General features: G+C 43.5%; 3 protein-coding genes across 3 annotated transcripts; 2 read left to right on the top strand and 1 right to left on the bottom strand.

Annotated features, from left to right (window-relative positions):
• Positions 1 to 798: 798 nt before the first annotated feature.
• On the top strand, positions 799 to 7,451 carry LOC122090938 (universal stress protein PHOS34-like). The gene is made up of 4 exons (XM_042660718.1): positions 799 to 1,058; positions 1,233 to 1,327; positions 6,379 to 6,500; positions 7,176 to 7,451. The coding sequence occupies exons 1-4, from the start codon at positions 851 to 853 to the stop codon at positions 7,261 to 7,263; spliced, it is 513 nt and encodes a 170-aa protein (XP_042516652.1). The 5' UTR covers positions 799 to 850; the 3' UTR covers positions 7,264 to 7,451.
• A 2,368-nt stretch (positions 7,452 to 9,819) lies between these two features.
• Positions 9,820 to 12,240, top strand: LOC122091106 (universal stress protein PHOS34-like). The gene is made up of 4 exons (XM_042660932.1): positions 9,820 to 10,241; positions 10,436 to 10,530; positions 10,782 to 10,903; positions 11,905 to 12,240. Exons 1-4 carry the CDS (start codon positions 10,049 to 10,051, stop codon positions 11,990 to 11,992), a joined length of 498 nt encoding a protein of 165 aa, XP_042516866.1. The 5' UTR covers positions 9,820 to 10,048; the 3' UTR covers positions 11,993 to 12,240.
• A 1,695-nt stretch (positions 12,241 to 13,935) lies between these two features.
• On the bottom strand, positions 13,936 to 15,004 carry LOC122090813 (translationally-controlled tumor protein homolog; the record flags this gene model as incomplete). Its single annotated transcript, XM_042660536.1, has 4 exons — positions 13,936 to 14,253; positions 14,344 to 14,501; positions 14,589 to 14,717; positions 14,906 to 15,004. Coding segments are annotated over 4 exons (504 nt in total), but the record flags the coding sequence as incomplete, so codon positions are not given.
• Positions 15,005 to 16,465: the final 1,461 nt, after the last annotated feature.

Genomic DNA, 16,465 nt, shown 5'->3' with positions numbered 1-16,465 from the left:
CATCCATCCTCAAGTCGAAACTGTGCTCTTCATCTCAAGCTTTTACTCTCCATGAAGAGCAATGGCAACGGGCAGCGACGGGCGGTAACGAGTGATGATGAGCTGCGACCGAAGTCTGCATCATATCTTCCTATGTACAGGAAACCCTCCTTGCATGAACTCCATGGTGAAGGTGAGTGGAAGTTAGGGATAATGAGAGACTTGGGTAAAATATGAAGTGATCATTTGTTTTAGTCAAAAGGGTACAACTATCATTTCAACTCCTCATTTAACAGCTACTAGCTACTGATGGCAAGGGGTGCAAACATAATTTAGTATTATATAGAGGTGTCTAATTGTGACACACTTTTGGGGGTGGCACTATAAGTACCCTTATTTATGGGAAAAAAAAAAAGAAAATGATTTTAGAGCTTTGACAATGATTTGTTATGAATCAATGGCCCTTGTCACCAGCTCTGCCCGCCTCCAAAAGTTGTACTGCTACACACGTTTTCATCAGGAAAAAAAAATATGTACTGGTATACACGTCGTCATCCAAATCCAAATAATGGTTTCATAGAAAAAGACGTAAAAACAGGAAAGAAAAGAAGCCTAGAGAAACGAAAATTCGTCCATCACAAGGGTATTTTAATAATTTCATATATTTTAATTTTTGTGTGCACCTATGACCAAACAACCCAACGGCGTTGTCCGTAGTCACTTGTACAGACCACGTGGTCGTATTCGATTAGCTGTCACCAATCAATCCCACACGATCATATTCTCTTATCCACTTCCGCCTCCCTCTTTTTCAGTTTCGCTACAGAACTCTCAAGACTTCTCAGAGACAGAGAGTGCTTCAATCATTCCAATGGAAACGACGACGACGACGACGACGACGACGACCGCAGAGAAATCTGTAATTGTTGTGGGAATCGACGATAGCGAACATAGCTTCTATGCTCTCCACTGGGCTCTCGATCACTTCTTCGCTCCCTTCGCTCCCAATCCTCCTTTTAAGCTTTTTGTCGTTCACGCCAAGCCCTCTCCTTCTTCCGCTGTCGGATTCGCTGGACCTGGTAGCGTAACCTTCTCTAAGATTCTCTGTGTATTATTCCCCAACTTCTATCGATTAGCTGGAAAACTAGTCCTTTCTTCTTGGAAGTTGGAACTAGTTTTAGGAATCTTTTTCTTCCTTAACTGGAGAATTAATTGCCGTTGTTCCTCCCTAATTTTCCTTTGAATTTTTTCAGGAGCTGCCGATGTTTTGCCTCTCGTGGAGGCGGATCTCAAGACGATAGCAGCTAGAGTTCTAGAGAAGGCGAAGGAGACCTGCAGCAGCAAATGGGTGAGAATCGCTTTGATAATGATAGCTTTACTCAAATCCATGAAGTAAAAGGAAGAAATAGGGGGAAAAATTAGATTTTGATACTTGTGAATCACTCTCTCTCCGGAAGATTTCAGAACTTAAAATGTTGTCTTTTGATTTCTATAACAGTTAGATTACTTCCAATGTGAAATCATGCTCAATCCTTAATCTATGAATTGCAGAATAAATTTGTTGTAATAAGATTCCTATGCTCTTTATTTCGTTACTAGGTTAGAAGATATCTATTGGATCATCTTTTTTGTTAATTGATACGACCCAATTAATCACCCTGTAAGGTAAGAACACATGGTATCCAAAGGAAGGACACATGTCGCCTACCTGATAGAGGCCGTAAGAATTCTAACCACGCAAACCACGTGAGGAAAAGATACCCGAATAGGGAATATTCCCCACAAGGGGAATAGCATGTATCCGAGTAGGACTCGGGAAAGGAAAAAGGCGGACCTGAGGGGGACTTCCAAAAGGGAAACCCTAGACCCTAAGCACTATAAGAGAGGGCCTGAAAGGAGGGGAGAGGTAGGTCAATACACCATTACTCTTGTAAAAACACTATTCTACCAGTCTCTAACTTGGGCGTCGGAGGACTAACCTGGGGGATGCCTCCGGGCCTCTGCCTTCTGTCTTTGTGCAGATTTAGCTCCTTTGGCGGATTATCGGCAGTAACAGATTGGCACCGTCCGTGGGAACGACAGTAATGGTGGGGAGAACCTACAATCGTAAAAAAACAAAAACAGCGCCGAATATAAATATGAATGAGGGAGAACCTTCGGGAGGGCTCCCTCCCTCTATGGACATCAGGGAAGAACGGGAAACAGCGATCGGGAAGGTTCCATGAGGGACCAGCGATCGGGAAGGTTCCGTGAGGGACCAGCGCTCGGCCAGACATCCGGTGCACAGGGATAGCGATCCTCCCCCTCCCAGGGCGCAGGAATATGTGACGAGGAAGCAGTTCAACTCCCTTCAGGAGAAGTATGATCGAATGGCCGAGACGATGAAAGAGGTCTCCAAAGCCGTCTCTCATAAGACCGGTGGAGCAGCGCGAGGCTCCCATGTCCAGCTAGAGCGACTGCAAGACGAGGACCGAAGTAGCTCAGGATCTATAAGGTCCGGCTGGAATCCTCGAAACCGAGCAATGAGGGAAAGCCTAGCACCCAAAGAAAGAGAGTGCCGCGTCACGGGAGCCGGTCATGAAGAACCGCGCCAAGGGGACAAACAGTTACGTGACTCAGGGTTGAAGCAGATGATCCTAGACCTGAAGGACGAGATCCGAAAGGTAGCAGAAAACCAAAAGGGAACTCGCGAGTTGGACCTCACCAATGACACGGCTTTAGCTGATGAAGTCATGAGGGACCCGCTCCCGATTGGTTTTCGTCTGCCAAAATATGATACCTACGACAGGTCTGGAGACCCCATCCATCATCTGGAAGGCTTTAAGGTTGCGATGCAGTTCCACCGAGTCTCAAAAAACATCATGTGTCGAGCCCTGCCTTTGACGTTCAGAGGAGGGTAAGGTTATGGTATAACCGCTTGCCGACGAAATCGATCCACAGTTTGAGCTATTTGAGTTACTTCTTCATGAAGGGATTCTCCAGTAGCCAACCCCTTCAAATGACCACATTGAACCTGAGCAACGTAAAACAACATGAAGGAGAGTCACTGCGAAACTACATGAAGCGCTTCCAACAAGAGAAGATCACGATCAGAGGTCTGGACCCGAAAGAAGAGTTCACGGCCCTGCTGGGAGGTGTCAAGGATAAAGAGCTAAAAAAGTCTTTGGTGAAGCATACACCAAGGAACCTAGCCGAGTTGAGGGCTCGGTGTGATAATTGCATCCAGATGGAAGAAACCCTTCAAGCCGATGAAGAAGCTGAAGAGAAGATGGGGAGGAAAAGGATCTCAAGAGGCGATGACAAACCTTCCGAAGAGGGCAAAAGATGAAAGTCCAAACGTGGTCGGGCACCCAGTCCACCGAAGAAGTTCGAGAAATACGCGCCCCTGAACCGGAAACGAATGGATGTGTTAATGCAGATAAAGGACCCCCCAGATGCCAGAGCCATGAAGTGGCCAGGGAAGATGGGATGACACCCTGAGAGACACAATATGGACAAATATTGCTACTTTCACAGGGACCATGGCCACGACACTGAAGATTGCTGGCACTTGAAGGGGGAAATAGAAGGAATGATCCGAAGAGGGTATCTAGGCCCTATTTAAAATCACACGGTGTCCGTGCTGTCACCTCGGCCCTCCATCAGGCCGTGCTGCCACCTCGGCCCTCTATAAGGCCATGCTGCCACCTCGGCCCTCCATCTGGCCATGCTGCCACCTCGGCCCTCCATCTGGCCATGCTGCCACCTCGGCCCTCCATCAGGCCGTACTACCAGTCACCTCGGCTCGACCAAACTGTCACCTCGGCTCGGCACAGTCAAGTAATGCACCCACCTTGTAATTAAGATTTTACTTACATAAGGGCTTCGGCTTTCCTACCCTTACCTGCAAAGCTGAAGCCCTATGAAAGTCCGTGCTCGGAGTTAATTGTCGTTAAATCAACAAAAAATAGTGATAATAATAAAAAGGCACAAAGGAATCTGAAAGAAAGGTGTTTCATTCATCAAAGAAGCCTGAAGGCATAAATTACATGGAGGCTAGAAGGCCCAAGTTCAAAAGATACAAAAAAGAGACCCGAAGGCATTTCGTTCATCAAGGTGCTTCGGTCGGGAGAACAGCTTTGCCATCGACGGCACCTGGGACATCTCAGTCTGAACCTTCGTGACCAGGAGTAAGGGGGCTTCACGGGGCCTCTGAACCTCCTCGTCATTCTCCTCGAGCTCGGTCACCTGAGTAGCCATAGGGGTAGGGGCCGAAGCAGACCTGACCGAAGGTCAAAACCTCAGCTGGGGGCTCTGGGCTAAGGCCGAGTAGACCTGACCGAAGGTCACCACCTCGGTTGGGGCTCTGGGCTAAGGCCGAACAGACCTGACAGAAGGTCACCACCTCGGTTGGGGGCTCCGGCTAAGGCCGAGCAGACCTGACCGAAGGTCACCACCTCGGTTGGGGGCTCTAGCTAAGGCCGAGTAGACCTGGCCGAAGGTCACCACCTCGGTTGGGGGTTCCGGCTAAGGTCGAGCAGACCTGACAGAAGGTTACCACCTAGGTTGGGGGCTCCGGCTAAGGCCGAGCAGACCTGACCGAAGGTCACCACCTAGGTTGGGGGCTCCGACTAAGGCCGAGCAGACCTGATTGATGTCACCACCTAGGTTGGGGGCTCCGGCTAAGGCCGAGCAGACCTGACTGAAGGTCAAAACCTCGGTTAGGTGCTCTAGCCAAGGCCGAGCGAACCTGACCGAATGTCAAAACCTCGGTTGGGGGCTCTGGGCTAAGGCCGAGCAGACCTGACCGAAGGTCACCACCTCGGTTGGGGGCTCCGGGCTAAGGCCGAGCAGACCTGACCAAAGGTCACCACCTCGGTTGTCTGGGCTCAGGCCGAGCAGCCCTGACCGAAGGTCACCACCTCCGTTGGGGGCTCCGGCTAAGGCCGAGTAGACCTGACCGAAGGTCAAAACCTCGGTTGAGGGATCTAGCCAAGGTCGAGCTAACCTAACCGAAGGTCAAAACCTCGATTGGGGGCTTTGGGCTAAGGCCGAGCAGACCTGATTGAAGGTCACCACCTTGGTTGAGGGCTCTGGCTAAGGCCGAGTAGACCTGACCGAAGGTCATCACCTCGGTTGGGGGCTCTGGGCTAAGGCCGAGCAGACCTGACCGAAGGTCACCACCTTGGTTGGGGGCTTCGGCTAAGGCTGAGCAGACCTGACCGAAGGTCACCACCTAGGTTGGGGTCTCTGGCTAAGGCCGAGCAGACTTGACCGAAGGTCAAAACCTCGGTTGGAGGCTCTGGCCAAGGCCGAGCGAACTTGATCGGAGGTCAAAACCTCGGTTGGGGGCTCTGGGCTAAGGCCGAGTAGACCTGACCGAAGGTCACCACCTCGATTAGGGGCTCTGGGCTAAGGCCAAGCAAACCTAGCCAAAGGTCACCACCTCGGCTGGGGGCTCCGGAAAAGGTCAAGCAGACTTAAAATGAAGGTCACCACCTCAGCTAAGGGCTCTGGGCTAAGGCCGAGCAGACCTGACCGAAGGTCGCCGCCTCGGTTGGGGCTCTGGCTAAGGCTGTGGACCTGATCGGAGGTCTTGGTTTCAAGACGAAGGCTGTGACTGAAGGCCGAAGGGGAACACAAATGAGGAAGGAAGTCACTTCCACTGAAAGAGCTTCCTAGTGGAAGTAAGGGGGCTGTGATACGACCCAATTAATCACCCTATAAGGTAAGAACACATGGTATCCAAAGGAAGGACACATGTTGCCCACCTGATGGAGGCCGTAAGAATTCTAACCATGCAAACCACGTTAGGAGAAGATACCCGAATAGGGAATATTCCCCATAGGGGGAATAGCACGTATCCGAGTAGGACTCGGGAAGGGAAAAAGGCAAAACCGAGGGGGACTCCCAAAAGGGAAACCCTATACCCTAAACAATATAAGAGAGGGCCCGAAAGGAGGGGAGAGGTAGGTCAACACACCATTACTCTTGTAAAAACACTATTCCGCCAGTCTCTAACTTGGGCGTCAGAGGACTAACCCCAGGGATACCTCCGGGCCTCTGCCTTCTGTCCTTGTGCAGGTTTAGCTCCTCTGGCGGATTATTGACGGTAACATCAATCAACATAATTCGATTCATGTAGTTGCTTTGCCATTGGGTCAGAACAATCATTACCTGTATGAATTTGATTTTAAATTGCACCATTAACCAGACTTGTTTTTCCCAACTGCAATCTGGAAGTGTGGTGTTTGACTTGATTCAGTTGGATTTCTATCTATTCAGACTTGTTTTTACGGTGGACAAAATTTCTACCGAAATCAGATCACTCTGTCCTAGGAGAAAATGTTCTAAATTGACTGTGGAGTGGCTACTTTGCTCTTATGGGTAGTTTCGCTTGACTATTTGAACATTGTGCAGGTGAATGATGTGCTAATGGAAGTGGTGGAAGGAGATGCTAGGAATGTCCTCTGTGAGGCCGTGCAGAAACACCACGCATCCATATTGGTGGTGGGAAGTCATGGTTATGGAGCTATAAAAAGGTGAAGATATGATCCTAATTGCTCACCAATTGTTTTTTGCTCTCTTTACTAGTACTATTTTTCCAACTGTCCATAAGTTTTTTTGCTACTTGGTTGATATTAATGGCTACCGCCGAACCCATCATTAGCACCATATTGTTTAAACATGAACTATGAGTGTTGGGAAGCACCTCTTGGCATGGTGGTGGCTGCTACTTGCAGTAGAGCACTGGCCTAAGTCCTATGGAGAGGTTGCTTGTGTGACTTCCTCACCCCCCCAAAAGATGTGTGACATCCTGTAATCCCCCTTGTCCCCCTCCCCTTCCCCCTGACCGCCCTCTTGGGCTGCCATCCTAGTGGCCTATATAGGCCCTCGACAGGAATGGCCAGGAAAAAAAAAAAACTACCAAGTGTTTTCTTTTTGATTAATCCTGGTATATATGTAGCACATAGGTCATATTTTCTTCATTCAAAACTAACCATAATGTATGAAATAACAGAGGTAGTTATCACGGCGTCTATGCCTAGGTTGAAGACATTGAGTTTTCTATCTCAATTATGCATTGCCAGGCCACATACATCTCATACTTGGTGGACAACCTCGCTAGTCATCCCCTCCTAGCACAAGTAACCCTCCTTTAGTTTGTCTATATTACTGCATACTAATTAACAAATAAATTGCTTGATGCCTTGCAGGGCTGTTTTGGGCAGTGTAAGTGACTACTGTGCTCACCATGCTCATTGTTCTGTGATGATTGTGAAAAAGCCCAAGATCAAGAATTAAGCTCTCCAGATGAATGCATGGACTGGTGCTCATCCATTCTATTCTTTAAAGTATTCCCCATATGACATTAACAATGCTGTATCCAAGTTTTTATTCTGCAGTGAGTCTAAATTGTCTTGGCCTGTGAATATGCATAAAAACATCGCGTTTGAGATTTATAAATAAATATCTCTTTAGCTTTCCCTTAACTTGCATCACCCTCTTTCCCTGCGGGAGGGATTGTGTGTATGCATGAGAGAGAGATCTTTCCTCGCAACTGATATGCTCTAATCTGTTGAATGTTTTTTAAACTCTTGGCTTTTCTTCCAATAATTTAGTAGTCTCTCCACTGTTAGGGAGAGGGGGCATGTGTATAAACTCAAGCATGGATATAGCATGTACAGGTGACATTCAAAGGAAATGGATCCCTGAGGTCTATTGTTATGGATGGAATAAAAATATATATGACAATTGAAAAACCCAATCAGCTACAGTTAGTCAAGGAAACTTGGGTGATGATGAGAATCAGTTTATTGGTTCCACGGTTTCATAGTTATCAATTTAAAATTAATGGAATTCTCCGTTTTTCAGCAAAGTTTTTTAATGCACGGATTTGTTTGACCCTCTCCGTACTAAAATGGATCATGGCAGCGTTTCCACTTTCCATAGGCCATCAGAGAGTGATGGTTTCAACCCGCTGATGAAACCATTGTTTTGGGCCAAAATGGTCATGTTGCAACTGTTCATAACCAAATTGGTCCGTGGCATAGAGCAAGGCTTTCCCTGCAACACCTATTAAGGGAATTGGTTTCATAGAAAGGATCAGCTCCTCGAATGATCACTTGGTCATACATCTCAGCATCCAACGCCTATCCTTTTGTTTTTAAATATACCTCTCTTCATTTTGTTTTCAAATATACCCCCTCTTCTTATTTATAAAGGTAAAGAGTTTGATAGGTGTTGGATGTTGACTTGTACTACAAAGTTATCATAGGAGCAGCGGATCCAAACTCTTGGTTTCATCAATAAGGAGTCGACAAGGCCAAGGAGGATAGTGTTAATTACATGAGAGGGTGTGGAAAAGAATCTCCAAATTGTCGCTCTTATGCTTCTAAAAAATGTGATTATAGTCGAAAGTAATCCAAGGCTCAATCTCACGAACCCTTGACCACCAATGCACGGTGAGAAAAGTACTCGATTCTTTTGAAATTTTGATAAATTGGATAATATTAGCCCATATCTTAATCATGGGACAGCTTTCTATCTGAGAGTAGTCCTTACGCCACAGACAGGAGGCATGCAATGATCACAATACCCCTCTTGGAGGTGCGCTCCCCGAAGTCTGGTTCAAGGTTTGCTTTCAGATAGAAACAATTGGTCCTTAATCATTTAATCTTCATTAGAGCAAAAACCAATAAGCCAACTTTAATATTGTTGTCTTTTTCATTCCTAAGAATTAACTGTTATTGCTTACTCTTGTTAAGCCATCACTTTTGCTTATTATTACCAAAGATGGAGAGATTGCAGATCTTAGGAAAGGATTTTATGTTTTTCTTTTTTTTTTTTTTTTTGTTATCCACCCCCTTAGAATTAGTTGTGTTTTAATTCCTATCAAACATGGCAAGTGATTAAAAGGTGAGTTTGAAGTTTTATAAAAAAAATCAAAAAAATCAAAAATTTTCTGAGGCCACGGTGAACTCGACACCATACAATTTGGGGGGTGGAGATATATGGAGAGAGAGACATGAGGAGTCATGACCGTGTTTTTTGTCCAAAAATAAAATAAGAAAATGCTCTCTAAGATTCGGGTATCATTCATCTTCTTGCACTCTCTCTCTCCTCCATGACATGGGAGTTCTTTACGTGCTTCTATTGACTTGACGTGGAAAGTTTCATCCCACACGTTAAATCCATTGTCCTTCATTAAATTATAAAAATATTATTTCTTTATTATTAATGGAATCCGATGGTGTCATTAAAAAAAATTATCACTTTCTCCACTTTAGTAAAGAATGCACTAAGGGATTTGAACCATGATTTAAAACAATCGTATTGGGGATTCATGTGATACAGATCGATCATATTAGGTCAAATTGAACGATATTTCTCTCAATTGTGATTAAAAATTTTATTTTTTTAACAAATTTACCCATAGTTAGAACCGTTCCAAGAATGAGCTTGTACCATTATCCACTCGATTCTAGTCATTAAATTCATGAATTCTTAACTCAATCACCAGCATTAACCACAAGATTAATTAAGACTTTTATTTTTTTCTTAAACCCAAAAACTAGAATTAGACATTAGAGTTGACAATGATTTGGCCAATGCATCAATGGTCCCCTATGATCACCCCTTCTGCTTTTTCCTATTGTAGCATGGATCATGAGTTATTAATTAATACATTAGATGATGTATAATGGCTCCATATAAAAAGACATAAAAGTAGGAAAGAAAATAGACAAAGAGAAATTAAAACTTTTCCGTGGTAAGGGTGTTTTCATAATTTCATATATTTTAAAAGGAAAACAAACAAGTCAGCAACGGTACCTCACAGGAACCAACCATCCAAGTCTGTCCACAGGCCGTCACAGAACATTGTCAGCTTCAACAATGGTCACATTATCACCACGTCCGGTGACAGCGACTGGAATACGATCATCTTCTCTTCTCTTCTTTATTAGAGCAAACTAGTCCTGAGTCTCCTCCTGACAGGTGCTGTTTCAGTTTCGTCACAGAACTCTCAAGACTCTCAGAGGGAACACGCAAGGAACGAGCAGAGACGGACCTTGCTTCAATAATTCCAATGGCGACGACGTCGAAGACAGAGAAATCGGTAATCGTGGTCGGAATCGACGATAGTGATCATAGCTACTACGCTCTCCACTGGGTACTCGATCACTTCTTCGCTCCTTCTGCTTCCAATTCTCCTTTTAAGCTCGTTGTCGTTCGCGCAATGCCCTCTCCTATTGCCGTTGTCGGATTTCCTGGACTTGCTGGTAGCGTAACAATCTCTAAGCCCTCTTTTGGATTCTCCAACTTCTCTCGATTAGATGATGAACTAATCCTTTCTTCTTGGAAGTTGGAACTAGTTTTCGGACTTTTCTTCTGCCTTAACTGGAGAATTTAACCTAAATTCCTGTTTCCGTGAGGATCGAGGTTCCCCCATAATTTTGCCTTTGAATTTTTGCAGGAGCTGCCGATGTTTTGCCCTACGTGCAGCCCAATTACAAGCCGATTGCATCTGATATTGAAGACAGGGTGAAGGAGACCTGCAGCAGTAAATCGGTGAGAATCACTTTGATAATGGTTTTGATTCTTGGGAAGAATTAGGAAAAATTTAATTTTGATACTTGGGAATTACTCTCTCTCTCTCTCCATCCAGAAGATTTCAGTCGGATTATTCTCTCTATTCAAACTTGTTTGTACACTGGAAAATATATCTACCGAAATATCAGAAGAAAATGATCTAAATTGACAGTGGAGTGGCCATATTTCCCTCATGAGTAGCTTCAGCTAACATTTTGAACAATGAGCAGGCGAAGGATGTGCTAGTGGAAGTGGCGGAAGGAGATCCTAGGAATGTGCTCTGTGAGGCCGTGGAGAAACACCACGCATCCATATTAGTGGTGGGCAATCATGGTTATGGAGCTATAAAAAGGTGAAGATATGACCCTAATTGCATTAATTGATTGATAGTAATGGTAAAGTTGCAGGTTTAGGGAAATAAATTTGTTCATACAATTTCTGTTATTATTATTTGACTATATCCAAGTATGTGATGGATTTATTGACCCAAAAGGTGAACTAACTGCTATTATCTATACTGACTAATCAAAGAATGGGTCATCATCTACTCAAGTTCTACCCACCAACTGAAAAAACGGAATTGAACCCATCAAATATCATTCTTTTACAGTATACAGCTGGGGATGCAATCGTTTCTTGTGGCTCCTCAAGTCTCAGTCCCAGTGTTACTTTCTTTAAAGTATGTTAAGTTCCATGAAATTTTCAAAACTATGCAGGGCTTAAGACCCCTGAAACCAATGAAGTGTTGTACTCTGTTTTGAGAAAAAGGTTGGGAAAAAGAAAGAAAATTTACATTTTGGATGCTTTGACATTTGGAACAGTTATATCTTTCATCTGTGGAAGGTTTCATTTGTTCAGATGTAGTTGTAGCCCTTGTTAAGGTTTTGTTGACACTAGAAGACTATTTGTTGGAGAACTACTCAGATCTCTCCCTTTAGCTTTGTCCCCATCACTTCTATAAGAGGATCACATACAGGAGCTTTCTAGCATTCATACATTTGCCCTTTATCCACTCCATTTCTCTGAAATGTTTTCTCTCCTTGGCCATGGTATATGTGCAGTGTTCTATCACCACTTCCACTTTAATCTACATCCGCAGATTGTTTAAATATTTTCTTTCATCGACCACCTTTGCCATTTCCTTAAGAGAGAGTTCAGGTAAATCATCCCATGGGCAGTACATATCCCCTCCATTGTGATCTCTTAGGTCAAAGCCAGGGAGTTGTCTATCTCACTTATGCATGCCCAGGCCACATACATCTATTGTGTGGTGGACATACTCGGTAACCCTCCTTTAGTTTGTCTATATTACTGCATACTAATTAACAGATAAAATTGCTTGATACCTTGCAGGGCTGTTTTGGGCAGTGTAAGTGACTACTGTGCTCACCATGCTCACTGTTCTGTGATGATTGTGAAAAAGCCCAAGATCAAGCATTAAGCTCTTCAGATGAGTGCATGGAACCTTGGACCGGTGCACATCCATTATATTCTTTAAAGTTTAAAGTATTTCCCATATGATATTAACAATGTTGTGTCCAAGTTTTTATTTTGAAGTGAGTAAATTGTCTGAGTTTTCTCTCAACCAAAAAAAAAAGTGAGTAAATTGTCGCTTGTGTAAATATGCATAAAAACAGCATGTTTGAATTCATATGTAAATATAAGTATATCACTTCAGCTTTTCATTAACTTGCATCAGCCTTTAGTGTGTATGGTTGTGCGTGTGTGGAATAAAATGCCGTTTGGTATGTGATGCGGTAAAAATTGACCGGAGACTCTCCGATGTCTAAGTCCGATCTTTCCAATAGATGCTCAATAGAGTTTTTCCAGTAAAAGAAGTGATTGATCCATCCTCTATGATGGAGGCTTACCTTGGTATTTATAGACTGTTGATGGAGAGAGAAGGAGGGGCGTTTGTGGAGAGTTCAGTTTAGAGGATGGAGGCTTACCTTGGTATTTATAGGTTGTTGATGGAGAGAGAAGGAGGGGCGTTTGTGGAGAGTCCAGTTTAGGCATAGAGTCCTTGAGGGGAGTGGCACTGTGATTCTGGGAATATTTCGGGTTCCAGGGCATATTCTGAGAATATTTTCCATTGATCTCGGAGGTGCAAGTCGTGAGTGCCCCCATGATCAGGGATCACGTCCCTTGAATGTAGAAGTGGATGTGTGCATGTTTCCGGGTGCATTACTTGACTGTGTCGAGCCGAGGTGACTGGTAGCACGGCCTGATGGAGGGTCGAGGTGGTAGCACGGCCTGATGGAGGGTCGAGCTGGCAGCACGGCCTGATGGAGGGCCGAGCTGGCAGCACGGCCTGATGAGATGCCAAGGTGGCATCACGACCTGATGAGATGCCGAGGTGGCAACACGGCCTGATGAGATGCCGAGGTGGTAGCACGGCCTGATGGAGGGCCAAGGCGACAGCACGGCCTGATGGAAGACCGAGGTGGCAACACGGCCTGATGGAGGGCCGAAGCAGTGGGTCAGTGTTGTTCAGGTTGTATGCATTCCAGATCTCCAATATTGGAACACATCCAAGAATAAGCTCCATTCTAGAAGATGCTTTTAACAATGATTAACAACAATGATGCCCCACCCCTACTGCTCACAAAGCTATCGATGATGGGACTATGGAGAAACTATTAGCATCTGTCTTCCTCAACCGACAAACTTGATGGTATCCTCATTGGAACTTGCTCTGTTTGAATGGTACCCACATTCCTATCTTGAAAAAGCTGATAGCTGTCCAGAAAGCTGATCAGCACCCAAAGGAGAGGATGAACTCCATTTCCAATCCAGACTACAATCCAGCCAAGCTGTCATCGTCAAGAAGGGCAAATTGAAAGCCAAGCGTAATAGAGCTCTAAGACCCTATCTTCCTTAGGGCTGTCAAAATTGAGATCAATTATCACTGATCACAAATGTCCCTTCTTTCAAAACGCAATATAAAATACACCGAGTCATACAGGATTGAATAAAAACCCTTCAATTTTTACTGAAAATAGTGAAAAGCACTAAACATTCGATGTAAGTGACCCCACTCTTCCTAAGACAAAGATCCTTGCCATCTCAGCTACGCTTGGGGTAACACTGAATTTTGTTCAGTTGGGATTCATTCTTTGATTAATTCTTCACCCCAAAAGTGTTAAATTAAGAATGTAATTTAACAAAAAAATCTATCCAATGTACTCATACAAAGCATAAGCATACCATATACTGGTAGATTCTTGATTGCCATCCTGGTCTCGTTTGACATCAGATCCCCTGATTATACTACTCCCTCACACCCACTACCAAAAGAAATTAAGCAAGTTCGGATCACCTACTCAATAAGTGATAAAAATTGGAGATGGTATCATATATGTAGATGTTACAAGCAAACTCACAAGACACAAAAGAATAAATTTATTTATAAACCAAACAACTAACACCGATATAAAAAGAAAAACAAATTTAAGTTGTTCTTCAGATGATACCCCAACAATACTGTATGCTTTTAAGAAAAAAGGACCATTGTAAAAACTTAAAAACTAAAACTACGGCGAGCAACTCCACTTCAATGCTATAGATGAAACATTTCCACTTTCTTAACACTTGACCTCCTTCAACCCATGGGCAAAGTACAAAAATGTTGGGTCAGTTGCACCATCCTTGTAGTATGCAAAGACCAAACTGCCATCATCATGCATACTCTCACCGACAAAACTACAAACAAATACCAATGTTAGATTTTAATAGAGAATGGCAACATCATCCAAGAAAAGGTTTTTGAGAAATGGAGACTAAGAAACATACAATTGGAGGTCACTCAGCTTCGAAAGAAGGAACTTAGTTGCACCCTCAATGTTCTTCTTGAACTCCTCTTGCTTCTCCCCTTCCAACTTTGGTGTTAGCAACTTGATGTATCTCTTTATGTATGTAACAAATTGCTTCTTGTCAAACGAAGGTTGCTCCTGTAATTTCAAAATAAGTTTCATAAGCTCCAGCTAATAAACACAAAAAAAATGTGTGCGTTATGGATGGAGAGAGGTGTAATCAACCTGGAGACGGAATGTATCAACAATATCAACAACCTTGACTGCCTGGTCATCTACACCCTCATCGTCTCCACCGCCTTCGGCAGAAGGGTTAGCACCAATGTTAACATCAACCGCTCCTTGAACAACCCACTGAAAAATTACCCAATATGAAGGAACATTAGTTTGGTACTCCACTAAATTACCTAAATCAAAGTTAATTGCACAATTTCAGGTCATTAGAGGTCACTAGGTTTGGTGGCCACAACATGATGTGATAGTCTAAAAGAATAAATTCTACACCATGATGGTCGAAAAGAATAAATCCAAACAATTGTCACCTTTCCCGCGACTTCCCATAGCACTCCATTGTGAATCTCCGTGTACGGAAATGAATCCGAGAGAAGCTCATCACCTAGAAACTCATAAACAAATAATTTGTAGCATTGTCAGACAAACAAACATGATTTACATAGTTCATAACTTAAAGACCTCTAACAATCTTTAGCATTGTCAAATAAACAAACATGATTTGCATAGTTCATAACATTAAAACCTCTAACAATCTACTGAGTTCTTTAAAAGATTGCATATCAAAAACACTAAATCCAAAAACCAAATGAACCATTAAAGGTAAAATTTGCCAAATTAATACTAATACCTCTAACTGATATATGTACTATATTTCCTGCAATTGCAATTTATTAGATTCATGTGATTCTACAGGTTACAGATGTCCCTCCTACAATGATCGGCTAAATATGGAAATAATGGAGACAGAGAAGGGGAAACTATATCAGGGACAAGTTCACCCCAAGGCATCATAAATAAAAGCCAGAGAGGAAGAAGTCCAATACCTAGATATAAAACCAGTGTACCAGAATTCACATGGGCATACAACCTGTTACGGGGCAACGTTGAAGTGGAACTAGCTATGTAACTTGAAGATCAAAAATTTTCTCAGTGACATAAGAAAAACCCAAAGCATATTAAGATGCTATTAAATACAGCAGAAGGTATATAAAAAAAATATCTGCAAACACCCAATAATTTTAAGGGTTTAAAGTAACTGTTCAACAAACAATTAGTAATTATGATATTTTAACCTATAGGAGAGTTAGTGGGATGGGAATGAATAGTTAAGGTAAATTGACTTTCACGGAGTTAAAAGAAATGAGTTGTTTGGAGGCTCTGAGGAGAGATTTCTCGCAATACAAGAAACTCCCTATCAGAACCTGTCAGTTCTTGTATTCTCCACCCTACCTTTATGAAATCCCCACCAATTTTTGTAGGATGATAGGGAGGAGTAGAGGGGAAGCAACAGTCGCACAGGCCAGAGGGAGGGATTTTGTGCGTTACAGGAAACTGTGTATCAACTCCTATTGGCTTACCCATAGAAAAGGACAGTCAAACAAGCAATGGGCTGAAAAGCGTATCTTTTCTCCCGCTTTAATATGGAGAAGGACAACCAAACAAGAAATGGGATGAAAAAGTTACAAGCTTCAGCTCTACTACACTACCTCCGAAGAGCAAGAGTCATGAATTAAACAACCTAGACATATGGATACAATATTCGCTTCAAATCATAAGTCAAACGAATCTTATCTTTGTTCGTAAGGTAACCCCCCCCCCTTTTCAACAAATGCCCAAATAATGACCATCCCTCTTCCCTCTCCCTCCATTGCTCACCTGCTCTCTACTTCCCCGCAACAATCCTACCAAAACGGTGTGATTTGGGGAGAAGGTGCTGTAGATAAGATAGAAACTGATCTGAGTCAATTTTTTTCGTAGCGTGAGATATCCCACCCCATGGCAACCACATAGATCCATTTTTTAAAACCCAGAGGAAGTTGTCAAACTTTACTTCACTATTCACTCCCACCCCGCCTGACTCTCCACTA

Source organism: Macadamia integrifolia, chromosome 10 (genome assembly GCF_013358625.1).
Source record: "Macadamia integrifolia cultivar HAES 741 chromosome 10, SCU_Mint_v3, whole genome shotgun sequence".
NCBI classification, from domain to species: domain Eukaryota; kingdom Viridiplantae; phylum Streptophyta; class Magnoliopsida; order Proteales; family Proteaceae; genus Macadamia; species Macadamia integrifolia.
Note: the sequence above shows the minus strand (reverse complement) of the source record. Positions and strands in the feature narration are given on the sequence as shown.